The sequence below is a fragment of the Sturnus vulgaris genome, chromosome 10 (genome assembly GCF_052056855.1).
Source record: "Sturnus vulgaris isolate bStuVul1 chromosome 10, bStuVul1.hap1, whole genome shotgun sequence".
In the NCBI taxonomy this organism is placed as follows: Eukaryota; Metazoa; Chordata; class Aves; order Passeriformes; family Sturnidae; genus Sturnus; species Sturnus vulgaris.
In genome coordinates this window covers 9,821,190-9,839,509 of record NC_142252.1, presented here as the reverse complement: position 1 = coordinate 9,839,509, position 18,320 = coordinate 9,821,190, and the positions used below count along the sequence as shown (strand labels likewise).

At 43.5% G+C, this 18,320-nt stretch overlaps 2 protein-coding genes across 15 annotated transcripts in view; both read right to left on the bottom strand.

The window, feature by feature from the left end:
* The window catches only part of AGFG1 (ArfGAP with FG repeats 1), a 35,918-nt gene extending 35,525 nt beyond the window's left edge, over positions 1–393 (bottom strand). For 8 of the 14 annotated variants that reach the window (XM_088170729.1, XM_088170731.1, XM_088170732.1 and 5 more), the window contains exon 1: positions 136–392. In XM_088170729.1, the coding sequence (XP_088026855.1) occupies positions 136–302 (167 nt within the window). In that variant the 5' untranslated portion in view covers positions 303–392. Of the gene's footprint in view, positions 1–131 lie in introns of all 14 variants that reach the window. The other 6 variants (XM_088170735.1, XM_014877875.2, XM_088170739.1 and 3 more) reach the window with 2 other exon arrangements.
* Positions 394–13,616: 13,223 nt separating this feature from the next.
* MRPL44 (mitochondrial ribosomal protein L44) lies at positions 13,617–17,159 on the bottom strand. Its single transcript, XM_014877854.2, has 4 exons — positions 16,952–17,159; positions 16,184–16,652; positions 15,130–15,308; positions 13,617–13,951 (listed from the first exon to the last, which is right to left on the bottom strand). Exons 1-4 carry the CDS (start codon positions 17,125–17,127, stop codon positions 13,780–13,782), a joined length of 996 nt encoding a protein of 331 aa, XP_014733340.1. The 5' UTR covers positions 17,128–17,159; the 3' UTR covers positions 13,617–13,779.
* Between the last annotated feature and the right edge of the window lie 1,161 nt (positions 17,160–18,320).

The following is an 18,320-nucleotide window of genomic DNA, read 5'->3' as shown; positions in this document are numbered from 1 at the left end:
CGCAGCGAGACCCGCGGCGGGGCTGCACCGCCCGGCCGCCGCCGCCGCCCTGCGGACGCGTCCCCCGGCGGCCGGGGGCGGAGGTCACCGCTGCCGGGGGGATGGAGCCGGCGGTCCCCACCCGAACTCACTCACAGGATGCCGGAGCAGGAGGTGCACACGAAGCTGCCCACGGTCATGTCGGTGTAGGTGGGGCCCCGCTGGTCGCAGTCGAAGCACTTGCGGTTGGGCGGGAGGCTGCTCATCTCCCGCAGCAGCTTCAGGTGCTTCTCCTCTTGCTTCCGCTTGGCGCTCGCGGCCATGGCCCCGCCGGCGAGGGACGGCCCGGCACGGCGCCGGGCCCCGCTCACACCCCGGCGGCGGCGGCGCTCCGGGGCTCGGCCGGCGGGAGAGGGGCCGGGCGGGCGGGGGGGTGAGGGGAAGACAGGGGAGGAAGGGGCGGGGAGGGCACAACCGGCGCCTGCTGGCGGGCCGGTTCGAGAGCGCGGTGGCCGCTGATGCGGACCGGCGGCTCTGAAAGAGAGGAAGCGGACGGGGGCCGCGGCTCGGGGGAAGCAGCGGCGGCGGCGGCAGCAGCACCGGGCCCGGGGCGGCAGAATGACGAGCCCGGGCGGAACCTGCGCGACACCTTTATGAGCTCAGCGAGGAGATGGCGGCGGCGGCGGAGCCCTGCGCGCCCGCCGGCTGCAGCGCTCCCTGTCGGCTGGGAGGACGCACCGCATCCCTCCCCTCCCCTCACACCGCGACCCCGGCCCGGGGCGGTGCCTCCGGCGGGGCCGAGTCACCCCGCGTGACCCGGCGGGGCGGGGGTCAGTCCTGTGGAGAGTCCCGATGGAAAAATATCAATAAAAACTGAGTGCAGTTAGACTTTCCTCGGGGAGGAGGGGACGGCCTCCCCGCTGAGAGAGGTGCTGGGGCGGACAGTGCCCCTCACACCACGGGGTGAGCGCCAGGCAGTCCCCGCCGCCCCTGGTGGGCAGCGGGCTCAGGCCGGCCGGGGAGAGCGAGAGGTGCTCCGTGAAAGAGTGACCACCTGCCTCGTCCCCGCCCCAGCTCTGCCCGTGCCCCTCTGTGTCCCAAAAGTCTGGAAATTCCGTCACGGAGCGCGGCGAGAGCGAAGGCGCTCCCGGTCCCGTCGGGCGCTTTGCTCCCGCTCCCAGCGCGGGGTCCTGGCGGCGGGGATGAGCCGGGACGGGCTGGTGGCCCAGTTCCGTGGGCATCGTCAGGCGGATTGCAGCAGGCAGCGGATCTGTGGGGAGAACACACACCCCCACATGGTCTGGCTTTCTTGGGACGGAGGTGAGAAATGCTCGGTTTTCCTTTGGGGAGTTGGTGCCCGGCTGGCCGTTCCCCCATCGAGGGAGAGCAGAGCCAACAGTCACGTACATGTGGTACCAGAGAGGAAACCCCAGTCAGCCCCTGACCCACAAAATACGAGTTTGTTCCACACAAAGGTGCCTAAAGGAATACTTTACAACAGTGTGTGAAATCAATGTATAAAAAAAAAAAAAAGTCAATGCATTTTATATTTCAGTAATTTCATTTACAAAACTCCCCAGCAACACTATGTATGATTAAAATCTTTTACGGTTTAATGATTCCCAGTACAGTGTATTTAGGGTCAAGTTTTGTGCCCCTGACGTCAGTCCACTGTATTTTCCTCATAGTTTTAGTTTAAAAATCTAGGACTAGGTGTTCAGCATCAGTAATCTGTCCTTCCTCTTCTGATTCCTCTGGATGTGCTAATTTACATGAGCTGATCAACCAGTTCTAAGTTTTAAACACAGAAGGCAATACTCTAATTCTTTTCCTAGTATGGATGGCAGGAGCTGTTCAAAGTAAAAAATAAACATCACTAAATAATCACCAATACTTAAATAGCATTCTTAAGAGTAAACAGGAAATATTTCCAGTCTTATAAAGACCAAATTCTCCCTGCTTCTTCTAATTTTTCACTGCTTTATGAAATGCTGATATTCTTGTTATTCAGAAGGTTTCATTTATTTTGCCTTTTACGAAACATGCTAACATTGTACCTTTGCCAATGACCTAAATGACCTAAAGCAGATGACCTAAATTTAGAAAAAAAAAAAATTTGAAGGTTAAAAAGCGAGTTTCTTTTTCCTGGAAAATCCTTTGGAGAGCAGTGATTGGCCACACACCTGCTGCAGCAGAGAGTTGCTACATGCAGTCAGGTTTTGTTTCAACCAGAGTCAAAGGTGGTTTGTAACTGAAGCAGGAACATGCAGCTTCCACTGCTCAAGTCACGACTGTTCTCATGTGGATGTCACACAGGAACAGCTGCTAATAAAAACAACATCACTGTCATTGACATTGTCATTGTCAGTAAAATGTGGAACTGAGCTCGCAGGGAAAATCCCAGCACTGTTTAAGTCAATCAGATAGTTCAGTAGGAATCTTCTGGCTCCAATTTGCTTTGTGAAGAAACAGTTCTGCCATTATTCTGGTGCCATTCTGCCATTAACCTATGTTAACATTAATGTGGTTTAGAAATCACTTTTTGCAAATACAAAGCTTCTCCATTCTGTATCTTATAGAGGAAATTTATCCCAGGAAACTACAGAATGAGACTTCAGGGGTGTGTGAGGACAGACTGTGTTACAAATGAGATCTGAGGGATTTGGGTTCTTCTAGAGTCTGTGGGCACACCTGCTCCAAACCTTGGCTTCCTACAATCAAGTACCTAAATCTTAGGTTTCCTCCTGTTTCCCATAGGAACGGGTGCCTGAGGAATACAAGGCTCTGTGTATAACTGTGTGTGCAACACTCTTGACACACATGGATCTAAAAACTGGCTGTGGTAACTTCCAGCTCTCTTTCACCTCCCCACAAGCAATCACATCACTTGTGCTCCTCTTCCACTCCTGCTTTTTCTATTTCTTGCTGCTCACAGCTAGCATTAATTCCCTCAAAGCAGCTGGCCTGTTTTCTCTAAATCACTAGAGGAAAACACTCACAAATAATACACATGAATAAAAACGTTGCTCTTCAGTTTTACTCCTTGATTTTCTTTTTCATTACATGTTTTTGTTTCTCTATGCTAGTACACGAATTTCCTTTCCTGCAGCTTCTCTGTCCAAATTTGTTCTTCATTCTCTCCTTCTAATGACCAGACTTCTGCAGTTGGAAATATACTGGCTAGCTGTTTATTCCAAAAGTGCTTAATCCCTGATGCACCCGCTACAGCTTTTAGCATTAAAATTAATTTCTTAACCAGAGGTAAAACAATTATTTTTTATGCTTGCAACATTTCTTTTTACATAAGAAAAGAATTTAATATTCCAGTCGTGGGTAATAATATCTGAAAGATGTTGCTTCAGTAAGCTCTTAAATATGGGCCAATAGGGTATAAATTATAATATACAAACACATAATCTAGGGGATTTATTGTCAGGACCAAAAGAAACAAGAGTCTCAGAACGTACATTTGGGAGATGAATAAGACGTTCTCTGTTTGCCACTAGGATTGAGGTCAATAATATCCACTTTAAAGCAATTAACCCAGCAGGATAAGTGACGTGAAAATTATCATGCTGAAAGGCTAATGGGCTATTAAATCCATCTTGCTTCACCAGTGATGGGCATACAGAATTAATCCTGGGATTAGGTATATCGGATCGGTGGTAAACTGCTACCTCAATATTTGTATTTGAAGGCTTTTCTGAAAATGCTAGGAAAGAACACAGCCAGAATGTTCACTCATATGCTCTATTCAAGGTTCAGTTCACTGAGTATAAATTAATGTGTCTGTGCCTGGCCTTATTCAAGCAGTAGCTTTTTATTAATGAATAGATACATTTTGGTAAGAGATCAGAACAAGAGAAAGTCATAGAGTAATGGTTATATAAATCATACTTCCTGTTGACAGTTACTTAAATCTGGACAATTCAATGCAAGAAAATGGCCAGACAAATATGATTGAATTACAACATTATCTTTACTTGCAATGCCATTTCCCTTGGACATTTCCCACCCACTGCTATGACATTAACATAGTATAAAAAGGTAAATGATGGAAAGCCCTGCCTTTACCCTTAACAGCTGTGAATAAGAAACTGGTCTCACAACAAAGAGAAAGGCACAGTCACATGATCTTGGGATTTTTGTAATGAACAATCTGTATTTTTTTAATGTCGTCTTTTATTTGTGTGACACACACCTAATTCATTTGGAGTAATATGGGGTACGAAATGATTTTCAGTCACCATATGATTCTCCCTGCTTTCTAGACTGGCCAGTGATCTTGAAAGGTTATCAATATTTCAACCTTGCCCCTTTATTTGACACAGTTCTTGAATTTCCATCATGCCTTAAGTGCATAAGATCATATTCCAGTTTGTAATCACAGACTAGGCAGTGGAAAGAACATGCCTATATACAGTTGCAGTGAAGGCAAAATATCTGTCATAGGAATATCTTGTATGCAAGGCAAATGCATTTAATTTTTAAGTTAATCTTTACAGTACATCTATTTTTAGAGTATGTGCCAATGTTTCTATTACTGTTACTTGTTTTGTATTGGTTTATCATTAGTCTGTGAAACCCTGTAGTTGAATGATGCTTTGTAAGCTGCCATAGAAGTTTTGGTAAAATGATTGTTTCATGCATCCTTTCAGAGGAACATTCCAGAGGAGAGTGGAACCCTTTAAACCACGGAGTATATTCATATTTGATCCTGTAACAGCAATAGAAATATAATGGTAAATCATACAATATTTTACATTTGCTGGAACATCCCACAGGAACGCTGGCAATGCACAAGGCAGCCCAGAGTCTATGGGTAGAAGAAAGAAGTTGTGGAACTGATATGAATAAAATCACAAGAATGCAAAAAAAAACCCAAAAACAGTTTTAGGAGGCCAATGTGAAAGGCAGAACTCGATGGTGATAAGATAGTTCAACTCTTCAACTCTTTTGGTTCTAAATTAGAAAAGGGAGAGACAGAATCTAGACATCTAAACCCCAATAGCTTCTGTAGTATTTGGCTACATAAAGTACTGAACCAGGAAAAGCTTTCCCAACTCTCTGAGCAAGAACAACTTAATTTTCACATTAAAGTTTAAAGACTTAAGTTATTTTTTGACCTATAAATGAGATTTGTATTTAAAGCCCAATGTATTTTGAAGTTCAGTTCTTCAGTACCTTTTCCACTTGATGAGCCTTTCCTGCCTATTTTCTCTAAAACTCCCATGGGAGTGAAGAGAGGCCTTTGTTGCTTTCCACTAATGAATCTAAATTATTGATTAGTCAGTCTAATTTGTGGAAACTGCTATTGGTTAGTGCTGCCTTAGAAGTGCCTTAGATTGGGCAAAAAGAAATATGGGTAATTTCACAAAGATCTTCAGTGAGGGAAAGAATATTAAAATAAGTAGGAGAAACAGCATATTCAACCAGTGCTCTTTTATTTGCCCACAATTTACAAAACTCACATAGTTTCCTTCATATTTCCCTAGAATTTTATTTATTTTAATAAACATTACTTTGGGGCTGATTTGTGGAACACTAGAGTAGAATTAGATGTTCTGAGCAGACATCTTTTGGTGCTCATGGTAACTCTGAAGCAGTGTCTACACCTGGAATCTAGAAAACAGGTCCGTAACTTTCTAATTCTCTAAGCAACCTGATTATATAAAGAATGAAAAAGGACAGAAAGAAAGAAGAAAAGTGCAGAGTCACAGTTCCCAAGACAAGTTATGAAATACCTGTCACGCACTGCATGATCTGAACACTGAGACTGTAAATCAGTGACTCCAATGTAGTAATGTTTGAGTCTTGCCTGATAAACAAAGTTTTGTACACTCCACTGCACAAATCAATGAATAGAACAAGTGTCAGAACAGCTAAACGTCATGGAAACATCCATTTGGACTTGAAATGAGATGAAAAAGAACAGTATCTTTGAGTAAAAAATGGACATAACAAAAGAGGGAAATATAGGAAATAGAGCTTTTAGATGTCAGACATTCAACTAGAAGAGTATAGAAGATAATCTGTATCATGTGAATATGGGAAAATTAAGTTTTTCAGTCAGCCCATTTTTGAAAGAAAATATTTTAGAGGACAACTACAAAAAGAAAACTGATTCTATGAACTTTAGTGTAATGTTTCTCACTACTGTAATTTTAAAATCTGATATGTTGTCACCAATATTTTTTTCCATTAATCTTTGAGAATTTGCCTCATTCAAACTGCAGAGAGAAGGGCTTTATGACAGATAGCAATAACAGATAAAAGTAAAAGCACTAACAAGATGCACAACAGGCAAAAAGATTCCCCAGAGAATGTAGCACAGGCTCCTGCAGCTGCAGAGAGTGGATATGGATAATCCCTGGTAGCTGCAAATATTCTCTTAGGGGAGGTTTTCTGCAGGAGAAGCCTAATCTCAATCCATACATGGGAAAAATAATGCTAAATGTAGTAATGGTTTAGCACTTTGTCTCCATGTCATTTTCTTCAGAAGTACAAAAACAAACCTTCAAATTGTTGTTTAGAGAATAACTGGTTTAACGAGAAAAATGAATCCCCTGACACTCAAGCCTCTTGTACCTTCTCCTGTACAGCAAGAGCACCTGCAGTGTCTTGCCTTGAACTGTGTTTAACACTGCAAGCCGTACTTGTAGTTACAAACAGCTGTAAAAAATTTAAGATTTCTTTCAAGACTGCGTTCTCTGGTGAAGTGGCAATGACAGACATGTCTCTTGGAAACAATGTGTGGGAATTTCAGCTGAGAAGGTTGATTTTGAAAGCATTTGTCAGTTAGAAAAACTCTTTTTTTAGCCAGGAGATAAAAAAGAGAAGTGCTTATCTTCATGTGACTTAATCAAAATGTCTTGACATGAAAAAGAAGCACTTTTCATTACGTGACGGTAATATCTACTAGTTACATGTTTAAATAAATTTTTAAAATAAAAAAAACAACACAACAAAAATCCAGCAACAATACAACCACCAGAAACGAATAATCAACGGCATGTTGTGCATAGCATCATTCCAGGTACTGTGTTTTGGAAATGGGAAAAGAATAAGTGCTCAGAACATTACGAGAGCCTGAATAGAACAAAACCTTGTTTTGGTTTGTGGACAAGGAAGAGAATTAATAAATACTCTGAAACAACACGGTGAATGAAAATTTGGGATAACAGCAGAAGAAATAGCAGTGTCTAACTGACATAAACAGAGGAATTTGAGAAGTACACCCCTGATGTCCAAGAGATTTTATACAAATGGAAAAAAAAACCACCAGCAAGGACCTCTGGGCTACGATGGATGAGGAAAATTGGTGGGGAGAAGGAACCTGACAGTTAATAAATCATCACAAATATGGAAACAAAAATAGTACAGAAGCTGTTAGGGAAGGATAGTATTTCTTACAAGCTAGGACTTTTAATCAAGTCTCTTGTAATTGTTAGAGTTTGTAACCCTGTTAGTCTAACTTTTTTAGATCTCCCTTCTCAGTTTACCCCAACTTTCATAAATTATCCACTTAATGAATACACAGAGGTTTTACATCCTGCTCCTCTTTGTATATGGTTGTTTCAGATCCCAGTGCTTTACTAATGAAGATGCAACTTTCCAATTGTTCCAGTCTGCTGTATTCATAGCCAGTTTATAATTACTGCTCTGAAACCTTCAGGTTCTTGTCCCCCCCTTGTCCCTCTGTGCCCACCAATATCTGCCCAGCTGCTATGGGAACACGTGCAGCCAGGAGATAGAGGAGATGGAGGAGTTTTGTGCATTGCTGCACACTACAACTTTGCTGATTAGGAGTCTAAACACTCAAAACTAAAACAATTTAAGCAAAGGAACAATTCACAGAGAAAGGTTTCATAGTAATTACTGAAAATTTTGCATTGATACTGACCTAGGCATTTGTCAGGGTACTCCTGGACAGAGATCACTGTTCAAACCCACCTGCCAAAAGGTTTAGCTCTTTCTGTATTTTCTCATTATAAAGAGTCAGTGAATGTTCAGAGTACTCTCTGCAGTCTCAGCCTTGCTCTGAAGCACTCTGTGTTTTGTTTCTTTGCTGCAGCCTCTCAGCATTGCCAGGAAATGCCCACAATTTCCTTTGGTCCTCTAGACAGCCAGTGTCATCCCCCTGCATAATGAAATCCAAATAACCATTTATCACAGCTCTTTGGAATAACATCTTCATGTTAAATGATGTATTGTTATGCTTCAAAACTGGAAATTATCTTGAAGCATAAAATTATTCCTTGCAGGTTTCAAAAATTAGCTAGTAAGACTGAGAGAACTCAGCAGTGTGTACAGTCACTGGTAACAAATCCTTTCTGCAACAGGGAGTTTTTCTCTAAAGGAAAATTTTGAAGCTTATTCCAAATTTTATCGAACGGTTTTATTTTTGTTGTTATCATTTAATCCTTGATGTTTTTGGCTACTAGGAAATGATGAGTATAGTACCCCAATCAAGGAAAAAAAATGCTCAAATTTATTTTTAACAGCCTATTTTTATATATGAGATCAACCAAATTCAACTTGATCCATGATCATCTCCTAAACACTTGACCTTACAGCTGAGCTTGCAGGGGGCAGCTGAAATAACCAATTAGGAACTAATTGCTTTGAAACGAAACTTTCAAAGAAATAAGCTATGAAATAATGACCTAATTCTGAAACCTGGGAATAATCAACAGTTTGCTACTGGTCTAGATTTCCATGAACTTCAGCAGTCTGCCTGCTGGTCATGCAGCACAGAGCCTGAATCAAGGAAATCCTCACAAACCTCATTTTGATATCATGCTTGCAGTCACAGGACACCGTCAGAGCAAATTCGTGGCAGCTGGGAAAAAATGTCCAATGCTGTGGGTCTTGAAGTGAAACTGGGTGGGTGTGGGCATCTAAGTTCCTTCTAAAGTTATCAGAGCAGCAGTAGAAGCAATAATGAATTGCCATGGGGGGATCTGTTAAGTGTCAATATGAATGTCATCCTTTTTTTCTTCTCCAATTGTTGTCTCTCTGCCTGATGGCCACAGGTTGCTGAAAAATGCCTGACTGAAAACATGCTGAAGTAGCATCACATGATATTTGAGATAGAAATTAAATATTTAACATATTTTTAACTGCAAAAGAAACATGAAAGAAAACTGAACTGTGCTCTGATATTATAAACAGAAAATGACAGGGCAATCATTCAAATCTAAACCCACCATCTCCCTTGTCATGAAAACCTAATCAAATTATAAAAGTAGCTCTTCCAAGCTCATTGCCACATTCATTGCTTGATCAGAAGGTCTGTAATGGAATAAGAAACCTTTAGACACACTGTTAAATTAGGCAACTGTGTTTTTCCTGATGGACTATTAAAAAAGTTTATAAACATTTCCAGTTCCATCACTTGAAATGAAAGAGAATAATTTCCATTAACATTCAACTAGCTCAACTAATGAAGCCATTTTCTCTCTGGACTCTTTTCCTTCTTAAACATTCTCTGAGGTTGGACTGATTTTCACAAATTATTTTGTTCTGTTGTCACTGATATTTTGTCCAGTAACTTAGAGGATAAAGCTGTGCCTCCTAGTGCTACTGAAATAACCACTAAAGTAACTGAATTTCTTTATTTAACCACCAAAACGTTTAGACAAATCTTTGCCCTCTGGTGGTGGGAATGCTTCCCCTATTCTCCTATGACATGACTAACTCCGTGACACTTCCTCAGTTTCAACAGTATTTTCTTAATTTTGCAGAACTGCCCCTGTGGAGGAGATAATCGACAGGAATAGGTTTCAGATTGCTATCTTTGAACTCCAGTTACTCTGAATTTTCTCTCTTAGGTTTAGGTCTAATGTGGGCAGTGGTGCTCCACCCATGTGTTTCCTTCAGCCTCGAGGAAAGAACACTCATGTTTCATTCCACCTGGCTTCATTGTTTGACCTGGCAATATCCCCTGCATTACCCCAGAGATATTCATCCCAAATCTGACCTGGCAATATCCCCTGCATTACCCCAGAGATATTCATCCCAAATCTGGATACGTCCCCACCGTCTCAACATGGCAGTGAGTCTGTCCTCACTCATTACCTGCTTTGTGGCATCATTCTCTAGAAATGGTCAAATAAGCCAGAGCAGAACATTTTAAAACTTCTGAACTTCAGCCACTGATCTCCTGTACCAGTCACAAGCATTTAATTTCTCCCTTCTCTAAGGTTGAAAAATTGCCAGGGCCGCTTTTCCTCCCCACCAAGTACATGGTACAGCCTACAAAAAGCCACACATACACTGGCATTGACAAACTGAAGATTTGATTCAAAACTTGGCTAAATATGTGGGAATCATGAAACTATGGAACCTCTTGCTAGGAGCAAAGGACTACAGCTCACCATTGAATACTGAAACAACTTGCATTAAACAGTGTTAAGTTTCTTCGAAAGCAGATACCAAAACATTGTTTCAGAACTTTTTTTGCAAGTTGCATATTTTTTGTACTTAGAAATGCTACATAAACATTGGCTAGCTAAGTTAAATTACTATGGAAAATAACATGTTTAATCGAAATGCCTACCTACTCATGCAAGTAATTTTGGTTTCCTATATAAAGTAACAAAAATTAGGTGCTTTAAACCAAAATGTTGCCTTCAGGACAAAGAGTACTAAACTAGAAAGCTTAGGCAACAACTAATCTAAAAATGTTACTCAAGTTAGAAAAACAAATGTTGCTCTGCTTTATATAAGCAATCCAAACTAATTAAGGGAAAACACAGGACTGCAGAGCTATTGAGATGCCCATTAAAGGGGAGTTCTCAAGGATGTTCAAAACTCAATGAAATTTTAATCTCATTGGAATTAAATGCAAAATTCCTCCAATATCAATAAAATCAAGATTTCTTCTGATAAAGAACATTGGTGTAAGAATAAGTGAGCACAACTGGCAATGAACAGTTACAGAAGTAAATAATAAATTTTAATTTCCATATCAGAAAAGTGAGGTTCTGTAATTGTTCCCAGCTGGAGCAACAGGAGCAAAAGATTTAATGTATCCAAAATTAACATGTTTGATTATAAACCTGTAAGTTCAAGAGCACAGTCCCCAACACAGCTGCCACAGACTAGCAGAAACATTACACTTATTACACAGAAATAGAAAGGGATGATGATGTTTACCTTCTCCCTAGAGCTACCCTTTTCCCAAAGAAGAGCAGCCCAGTTTTTATGTGCACCACGAAGAGCTGCATTGCAGTGTGCCTGTGATTTAGGAATCACCAAGAGCCTTCAATAATGCTCTGATTCTGTCACAGGGAGCAGCTGTTCCCACTCTGCAGCCTCAAACTCTGACAGGGGCTATTTACTGACCAACTGTGAGCACTGCATCTTTAGTTTCTTAGGGAAGCTGAAATGGGAAAAACGCAAAACTAGTGTCATTACATCTGGGGACCTGATTTGGAAAGATAAAACAAATCTGTCCTTGTTGAGAACTATTTGCTTCTCAACACTAAATGCATCTCTCAATATTAAACTTCAAAGCACTGATGTAAGAGAACCCAAATAGTTCAGAACCTCTTTAAAGTTACCACAGCACTCAGTAAAGTGAAGGACAAGGAAAAGTAGGACTCCTGTACTGCATCATCCCCTCCCTCTGCCCTGCAAAAAACAATAACACATCTTTTGATGTTTTGAATTCTTCATGGCTTTGTATAGCAGCATAACACCAGAGCACCTCATTTACATTTTTGATTTATCATAAAACCCCAGAGATTGTTATAAGAAATAAAAAATAAATGTCATAAACCAGTAGAAGCTTTGACTTTTCACCAGAAATTTCAAACTCTGAATTAACAGAGATAACTGTGAAATGATTCTGTTTTCATCTCCCGCCTTTAAGTCACAGCAACAATTAACACAAGAATTATTCTTGGACCTTTTTTTGTTCAGGGTTTTACCAGCACAGTATTCAGTAATCCACTACTAGGACTTACGCCCACATTCCAAACTATAAAGCCAAAGGAAGCAGATCTTAATTGTTTTTAGACATAAACTGACTGAAATTTGCTTTTCCATCTCAAAATACATAAATATGTATATAAAAGCAGTAGGTAACTTAGGCTGTAAAATACCCACCTTTACTATTGTCCTTTTAAAATAGGTAAAGAGCAATAACCTCATCTAGAAACTAAAAATAGCATGAGTAATTTTACCATCTTTTCACATTTTGCTCTTATTCCCCTGGAATATAGTGACCTTATTGGCTTTGCTTATGTAAGTGGTAATAGATTGCCTAGCTGGAATTTTTCATTTAACACAAGCAATTTAATGCATGTTTTATGCTGGGCTGATATTTCTGCCCTCCTTTTTGTATTCCAGCTCTCAGTCCTGTGACCACTCAGCCAGAGGCAATAGGAAGGCCTTGCTGCCCCCCAGCCACATCAGTGTTTGACACTGGGTGAGATGCAGGGCACTGAGTGCTGGAGACACTCAGGGGTCACACACAGACTCCTCCTGCCTGAGAACACCAATAAATCTGTTTCCACAGGGTTCACAGAGCCAGCACTCACTGTCACAGCACAAACCTGCCCAGCAGCTGCAGCCAGGACCCTTGGCTGTCAAGTGTCCTTCCCTAAATCCATCTTGTGGGCTAAAGGCAAAGGATGTGTTGCAATGGACAGCACTATCAAATTTGGATGAATGGCCACCAGCCTGATTTTCCCCCTCCTATTAGTGAAGGCACATTCATTCACCTGGTGTCTTCCTTTATGTGCTCACAATGGGATAAAGCAGGAAACACTTCCTGAACAACTCTCCTACATCCAGCTTCCTCCTTGCAGGGCTCAGACAAGTCTGTCATAGACTCTCACTCATTTTTTAAGAAAATTATTCCAAAAGAGCTGCAGTTCTCACACATCTGTTGCCCTCTGGTAGACATGCTGAGTTTCTATGACATTTAACAGAAATGTACAGATACCCGAGTTATTCCTAAGTGTATTTCCATTCATTTGGAGTTACCCTAAAACAACTACAGATGCTGCAAACAAAACAAATACTGACGTCAGTGAATCCAATACTTCAGTCATGGAACAGATTAAACGAAAGTACATGGACTAAACAGGGAAAATACCAAAAAGAGAAAAAAGAGAAAGAAAGAAAAAGCTTATCTTACACCTATAATGAAATCATGTTCTCCAATTTCTTTAGGGCCATGAAGGCCTTCATGATCCTTATTTTCACTTGTTTTTACAAATTTTAAAAATCTTTCAGAGCATACTCCAACAATAAAAACCAATGCACATAGCAAATAAAATTTTGGATGAAAGCAGTGAGACCTCAGAAGTTTGAATCCCCAACAGTGTCAGGATCATCATCACAACTAATGTTTTCACAAGGTGAAGGATATATCAATCCAGATGCAATCCAAAGGCTGATGTTACATATGTTAATTAAACTCAGCTTATTAACAATCCTCTCCAAACAATCTCCAAGGAAGCATTCATGAAAGCTGTTTCTGTACAGTGAGAGTTTGTCACACATTATTAAACATCATTAAAAATGGTCTCCTGTGATGTACAGAAAAACTTCTCAGCCAAAAGGCAAAAATTCAGATTAAGGGCACTTCTGTTACATTTAGGAAAATGATCAAACATTAAACATTGTTGAAAAGGAAAAGACTTTATTTAACACCATTATATGATTCAGAAGTCTCAAGCACTGAAGACCAGAAAAACGAATTATTTTGCTTTTCCAAATACACCTACATTCAGCATGGAAGCCATTGATTTTTAAGACAGATACACCAGAAGTGTCTTTTAGCATCTAGTTACTGCTGATTGCCTTTTCAGCTGCCAATTCTTGTTTGGGTTTCGAGTAATCCCAAGGTCTCCTGTTCTCTGTGTATCCATAGAGCTTCCGCAGTGCCACACGTGCAGCCTCCTCCTCTGCAGCCAGCAGCGTTTCACCAGGGCCTTCAGCTAAAATCTTCTTATCACTTGGGGGAAAAAAAACAAAGTTACAACCCTGAGCACTGCTGTGTACATAAAACACATTGGTTTTTCTCCAATGTCTGTGAGCACTGATTTCTTTATATACACAATGGAAAACATTTCTGTTGTATTTCCTGCAAAGGTAAGTAACTGTATATTCAGTAATAGAAACTCAGATCAGAAATGTGTCTATTTCCTGAAAGAACATCACTCTCTTCATTTAAGTTCCTAACACAGCACTGATCCTTTACAGCATTCAGTTTGTTAGCCCTAATAGAAATATGCAAATTCGTTACTCTGGTTAGCTTAAACAGAAACTGAAGTGCTTTTGTCTTTTCTTCTCCCCTGGTAAGGATGCATTTCAAATTGCTTTGAAAGAACTGACAGAAAAGCTCTCTCTGGTATGAATTACATGCTCATGTCTGTTTAACAAACACCTACGGGCACTAAATGGGAGCAGTTCATGACGGGACACCAGGGATTCCAGAAGAGAAACAATCAGAATTCCTTTCATTTTTTATAAGACACATCTTAGAAGGCACAGAGACCAATGCAGGGTAAAGCAGAACAAGTTAAGGCAGCCTTCCCATGTGTTCATCTGCAGCTCCTTTAGGAAAGCAGCACTGATGTGGATTCTGTCCTGCCCCACAGGAGCGATGTCACTGGGACTGAGACAAGCACTGACCACACCCGACACAGATGCACCAGGGACAAATGGCACTTCCTAAGTCATGCCTGGACACAGACACTCATATGGCCCAGTTTACAGTGCTGCTGATTTTAAAACTTCAAAGCTTCTCTGGGACTTAAAATGAGTCTCTCTTCCATCCCACCTCCCTTGATGTCTCTTTATGCTTTGCCTAAGTCTTGGTTAGAGCTGTGGTCCCTCCAAAGCCATGCAGTTATGCTGTTCCCAAAGTTCCTGTGTCAGGTCACTCAGAACACACCCAGGCTCTTTGGTGCACTCCATTTAGCCTTTGGAGCCCTTAATCAGAGACTGTTTATGTATCACCATAGCGAGCTATGGCCAATGCTTAAATGGCTCATTTTATATGGAAGTCACTATCAGGTTTATTTTCTGGAACAACTTGACCAAAAAGCACGAGTAAAGTAAAAGACCATCTTCCCTCCTTCCCACTCCTCCAATTAAACCCATTTAACTTTAAATTAATATTGCACTGACCAGTACAACCCAACAAAGTAGACTGGCAGAACCGTGCTGATTCCCAGCTGTCTGGTAATTCTTGGTTCTGGAGCAGAGATATTCCTCTTGGCCAGTTCTTCCAGCAGTAAGCCCATAGGATTTACAACTTCCCAGATCTCAAACAGGTCTTTTCCAATCAGCTGGGGAATGAAAAAGTCCTAAACAAGAATATTCAGAAGTTACAATTAATGGCCTGAGATTGTGGTATTCCTAATGAAAATACAGTATGAAGAGACAGTAACTGACGACGAATTGCTGGAATGAATGATAAAGCTGCCACGGTGCCCCATCCCAGTGCTCGGAGTCTCTCATTTTGGTTCAGCCACTGCCAGACTTGTGCCCGGGGCAAAGCCAGCCCCAGACCCAGAGAAGGGCCAGCTCCAGCCTAAGGGATGAGCTGTGACAGCAGAGGAGCTGTGACAATGCAAGGGAATGTGCAACCCAAGGGTCGTTCACATTTTTGGATCACTCTCCTGTCTGTAAACACCTCCTTGCTCTTACAGACACCTCTCAATGGTCTTGTACCATGAAGAACATTTCAACAAACACTTCTCCATTGCATCAAATTAAATATAAGTGAAAAAGATGACTGAAACAACAACAGCTGCTAAAACTACTTTGTCACACAGAATTTCAATCTTCAAGGGCTTGTATTTCTACATGCAAAACCTATGAACTCATCTCTGTTTATACAAAACAGAGTTTTTAAAAATTGTAGATATATGAAATCTCAGATAGAAGAATTTCATTAATCTGATAGTATAGTGCATGGAATATAATGTTTTCCCTTAGCAACTTTTGGCAAATATTAATATCACCATCATAAACCGAAGTGTATGATTTTATGTGCCCGATCAGCCTTTCTAATGAAAAAAAACCCCAACAAAATCCCCAACCCCCAAAATTCCAGCTGACCCTACCATCACCAACAGATCTCAATGTTGAATTGTTTTGTTACAGCTATTGTCAAATTCCAGCCAACCTCCCTGGATCTCTCCCCATCCAGGTACAAACCAGCATTTAATGAACCTACCCTGACAAAGATCCCGGTTCTCTCGGGCCCGCTGCTTTCCAGCAGGGCTCCTATCACGGCGAGGAACGTCCTCTGCAGCACGTCTGGTGGGGCAGGGAAATCCCTGCAAAGCGCCAGGTCCTGTATGGACAGGTTTTGAGCCACATAAGAGACAAGTTCCTGACTGGTAAGAAAATTAACCAGTGCTTCTGTGCCCTTTGCAGGTAACTCTGGGTAGGCGCCTTCAAAGCACTGCGCCAAATAAGCGCGGGCGAAGCGCAGCCCTCGCTCCGCAAGATCAGTGTTATCCTGGAGCTGAAGAGCGACCGCGTCCTTGTCCAGCCCCAGCTGCCGGCGCCTCGCCTCCTCGCTTTCGATGTAGCAGGGATTAACAAACGCAGTCTTTAGAAGGTCCAGGGCGAAGTTTTCCTGCACCCGGTGGCTGAAGGCCTGGATCTCCGCATGGTAATCCCAGTTGGGCTTCTCGGACCTGCGGGCGCGGAAAAAGAACCAGCTCAGGAAGAGAACGCGTTACCCGCCCCGCGCCTTTCGAAAGGACACGAGAAATGAAATTGAGCTTGAATACCAAACCCAGCATTTAAATCCCTGGGGTCAGACACTGTCGGTTCCGCATCCCCGTCTGCCTGCCTCGTTCAACCCAGGCTATGCCAACCTGCAAAGCTCAACCCATTCTGCTCCGAAGCATGACCAGACGGAGCCTAAACGTTCTGATTTCCCCCTTTTCTGGGGCCGTCGCACCCCTTTCTCCGAGCCCCGCCCGCCCCTCACCGCCGCTGCGGAGGCGCCTGCAGCCGCTGAAGCTCCAGGTACGCCCGAAGCCACCGCTTCTTTTCAGGGGGCGGCGCGGTGCTGAGCGCGGTGCCGAGCCCGGTGCCGAGCCGGGAGCTCCGCCCGGCCCCGGCCAGGAGCGGCCGCGCCGCCCGCAGGAGCAGCCGCGCGGCCATGGCGGTGCGGGCAGGGCCGGCTCCGCCCCGCGGCTTCCGGGCGGAAGCGCTCCCGGCCGGGGCGGCGGAACCGGGCCTGGGCTCTGCGGCCGCCGCCGAGCATCCCCGGCCCCGGAGACACGGGCAAGGACAGGAGCTGAGCAGCTGCAGCGCCAGGGCTCCGGCTTGGCCGCCGGGGCGTTTCGGGTGAGACCCTCCGGCCGCGGCAGCCCCGCGGTGTGACCGGGGAGCTCGCAGCGGATCCCGGGGCAGCCGCGCTCGCCGAACATGCCCCGTGGGCGGCCCCTCAGATACAGGCGTTTTAATTTTTTTTTTTTTTTAGTTTCATTCCCACGTGCAAGACAAAGTCCGTTTTTGTGCACTTAAAAGAAGCTTTATTTTTGACTATCGCCTATACAGTTACATCTCTCAGCCCTCATTTGAACCATCAGTTCATACAGTACACGTTGAGTGCAAAGGTCATGGTATAAAACTCATGAAAATGCAGAAAATGTGCAAAGCAGGCCTGGCCCTTTTTATCGTCTTTACTAAAAGACAAAGGCACACGCTTCAACATTCACGGTAAGAAAACATGCACAGCAAACGCCCCGATGTAGTCACAGAACACGGTAAACAAAGCTCAGAAAGAACATGTGCCACATGTGCCAGAGCCCTGTGGGAGAAGCCAAGGAAGCAGGAGCAGGAGCCTGTACAGCAGTGCAGCAGCCACACACTGAGCCCCCCTGACCCCACAGCGCAGGAAATGGATGAGAGCAGCATTCCTGCAGCACTTGTATCAAAATCCTCAGGCCTTCTCGTGCTGCTGCTCCCGGGATGCCCAGTCCATGCCAAGGCACTGCGGCACTGCCCATGCCCCGTGTGCAGCCCAGCACCGCCCTGGGTCCCCTGTGCAGGGACAGCCCTGGCACGGCACTGGGGCCTCTGTGCTGCGGGGGTTGTGAGGACAGCGCTGAAACAGCCCCCGGCTCTTCTCCTCTGCAGCTGCTGTGCATCACCATCTTCACCCGCTGTGCCCCTCTACAGCCCGAAAAGGGCTCTGGGTCGCGCTGTGCTCAGGAACGTTCCCAGTGAAGCAGCGCTGTGCTGTCACTGCCGCAGGAGTTGTTCCCTACTGCCCGGGCAAGGAGCGCGGCTGCTGCAGCTGTGCCAGGGGTATGAAGCCGCCAGCCTGCAGGGAGCTCGCTCAGCACCCC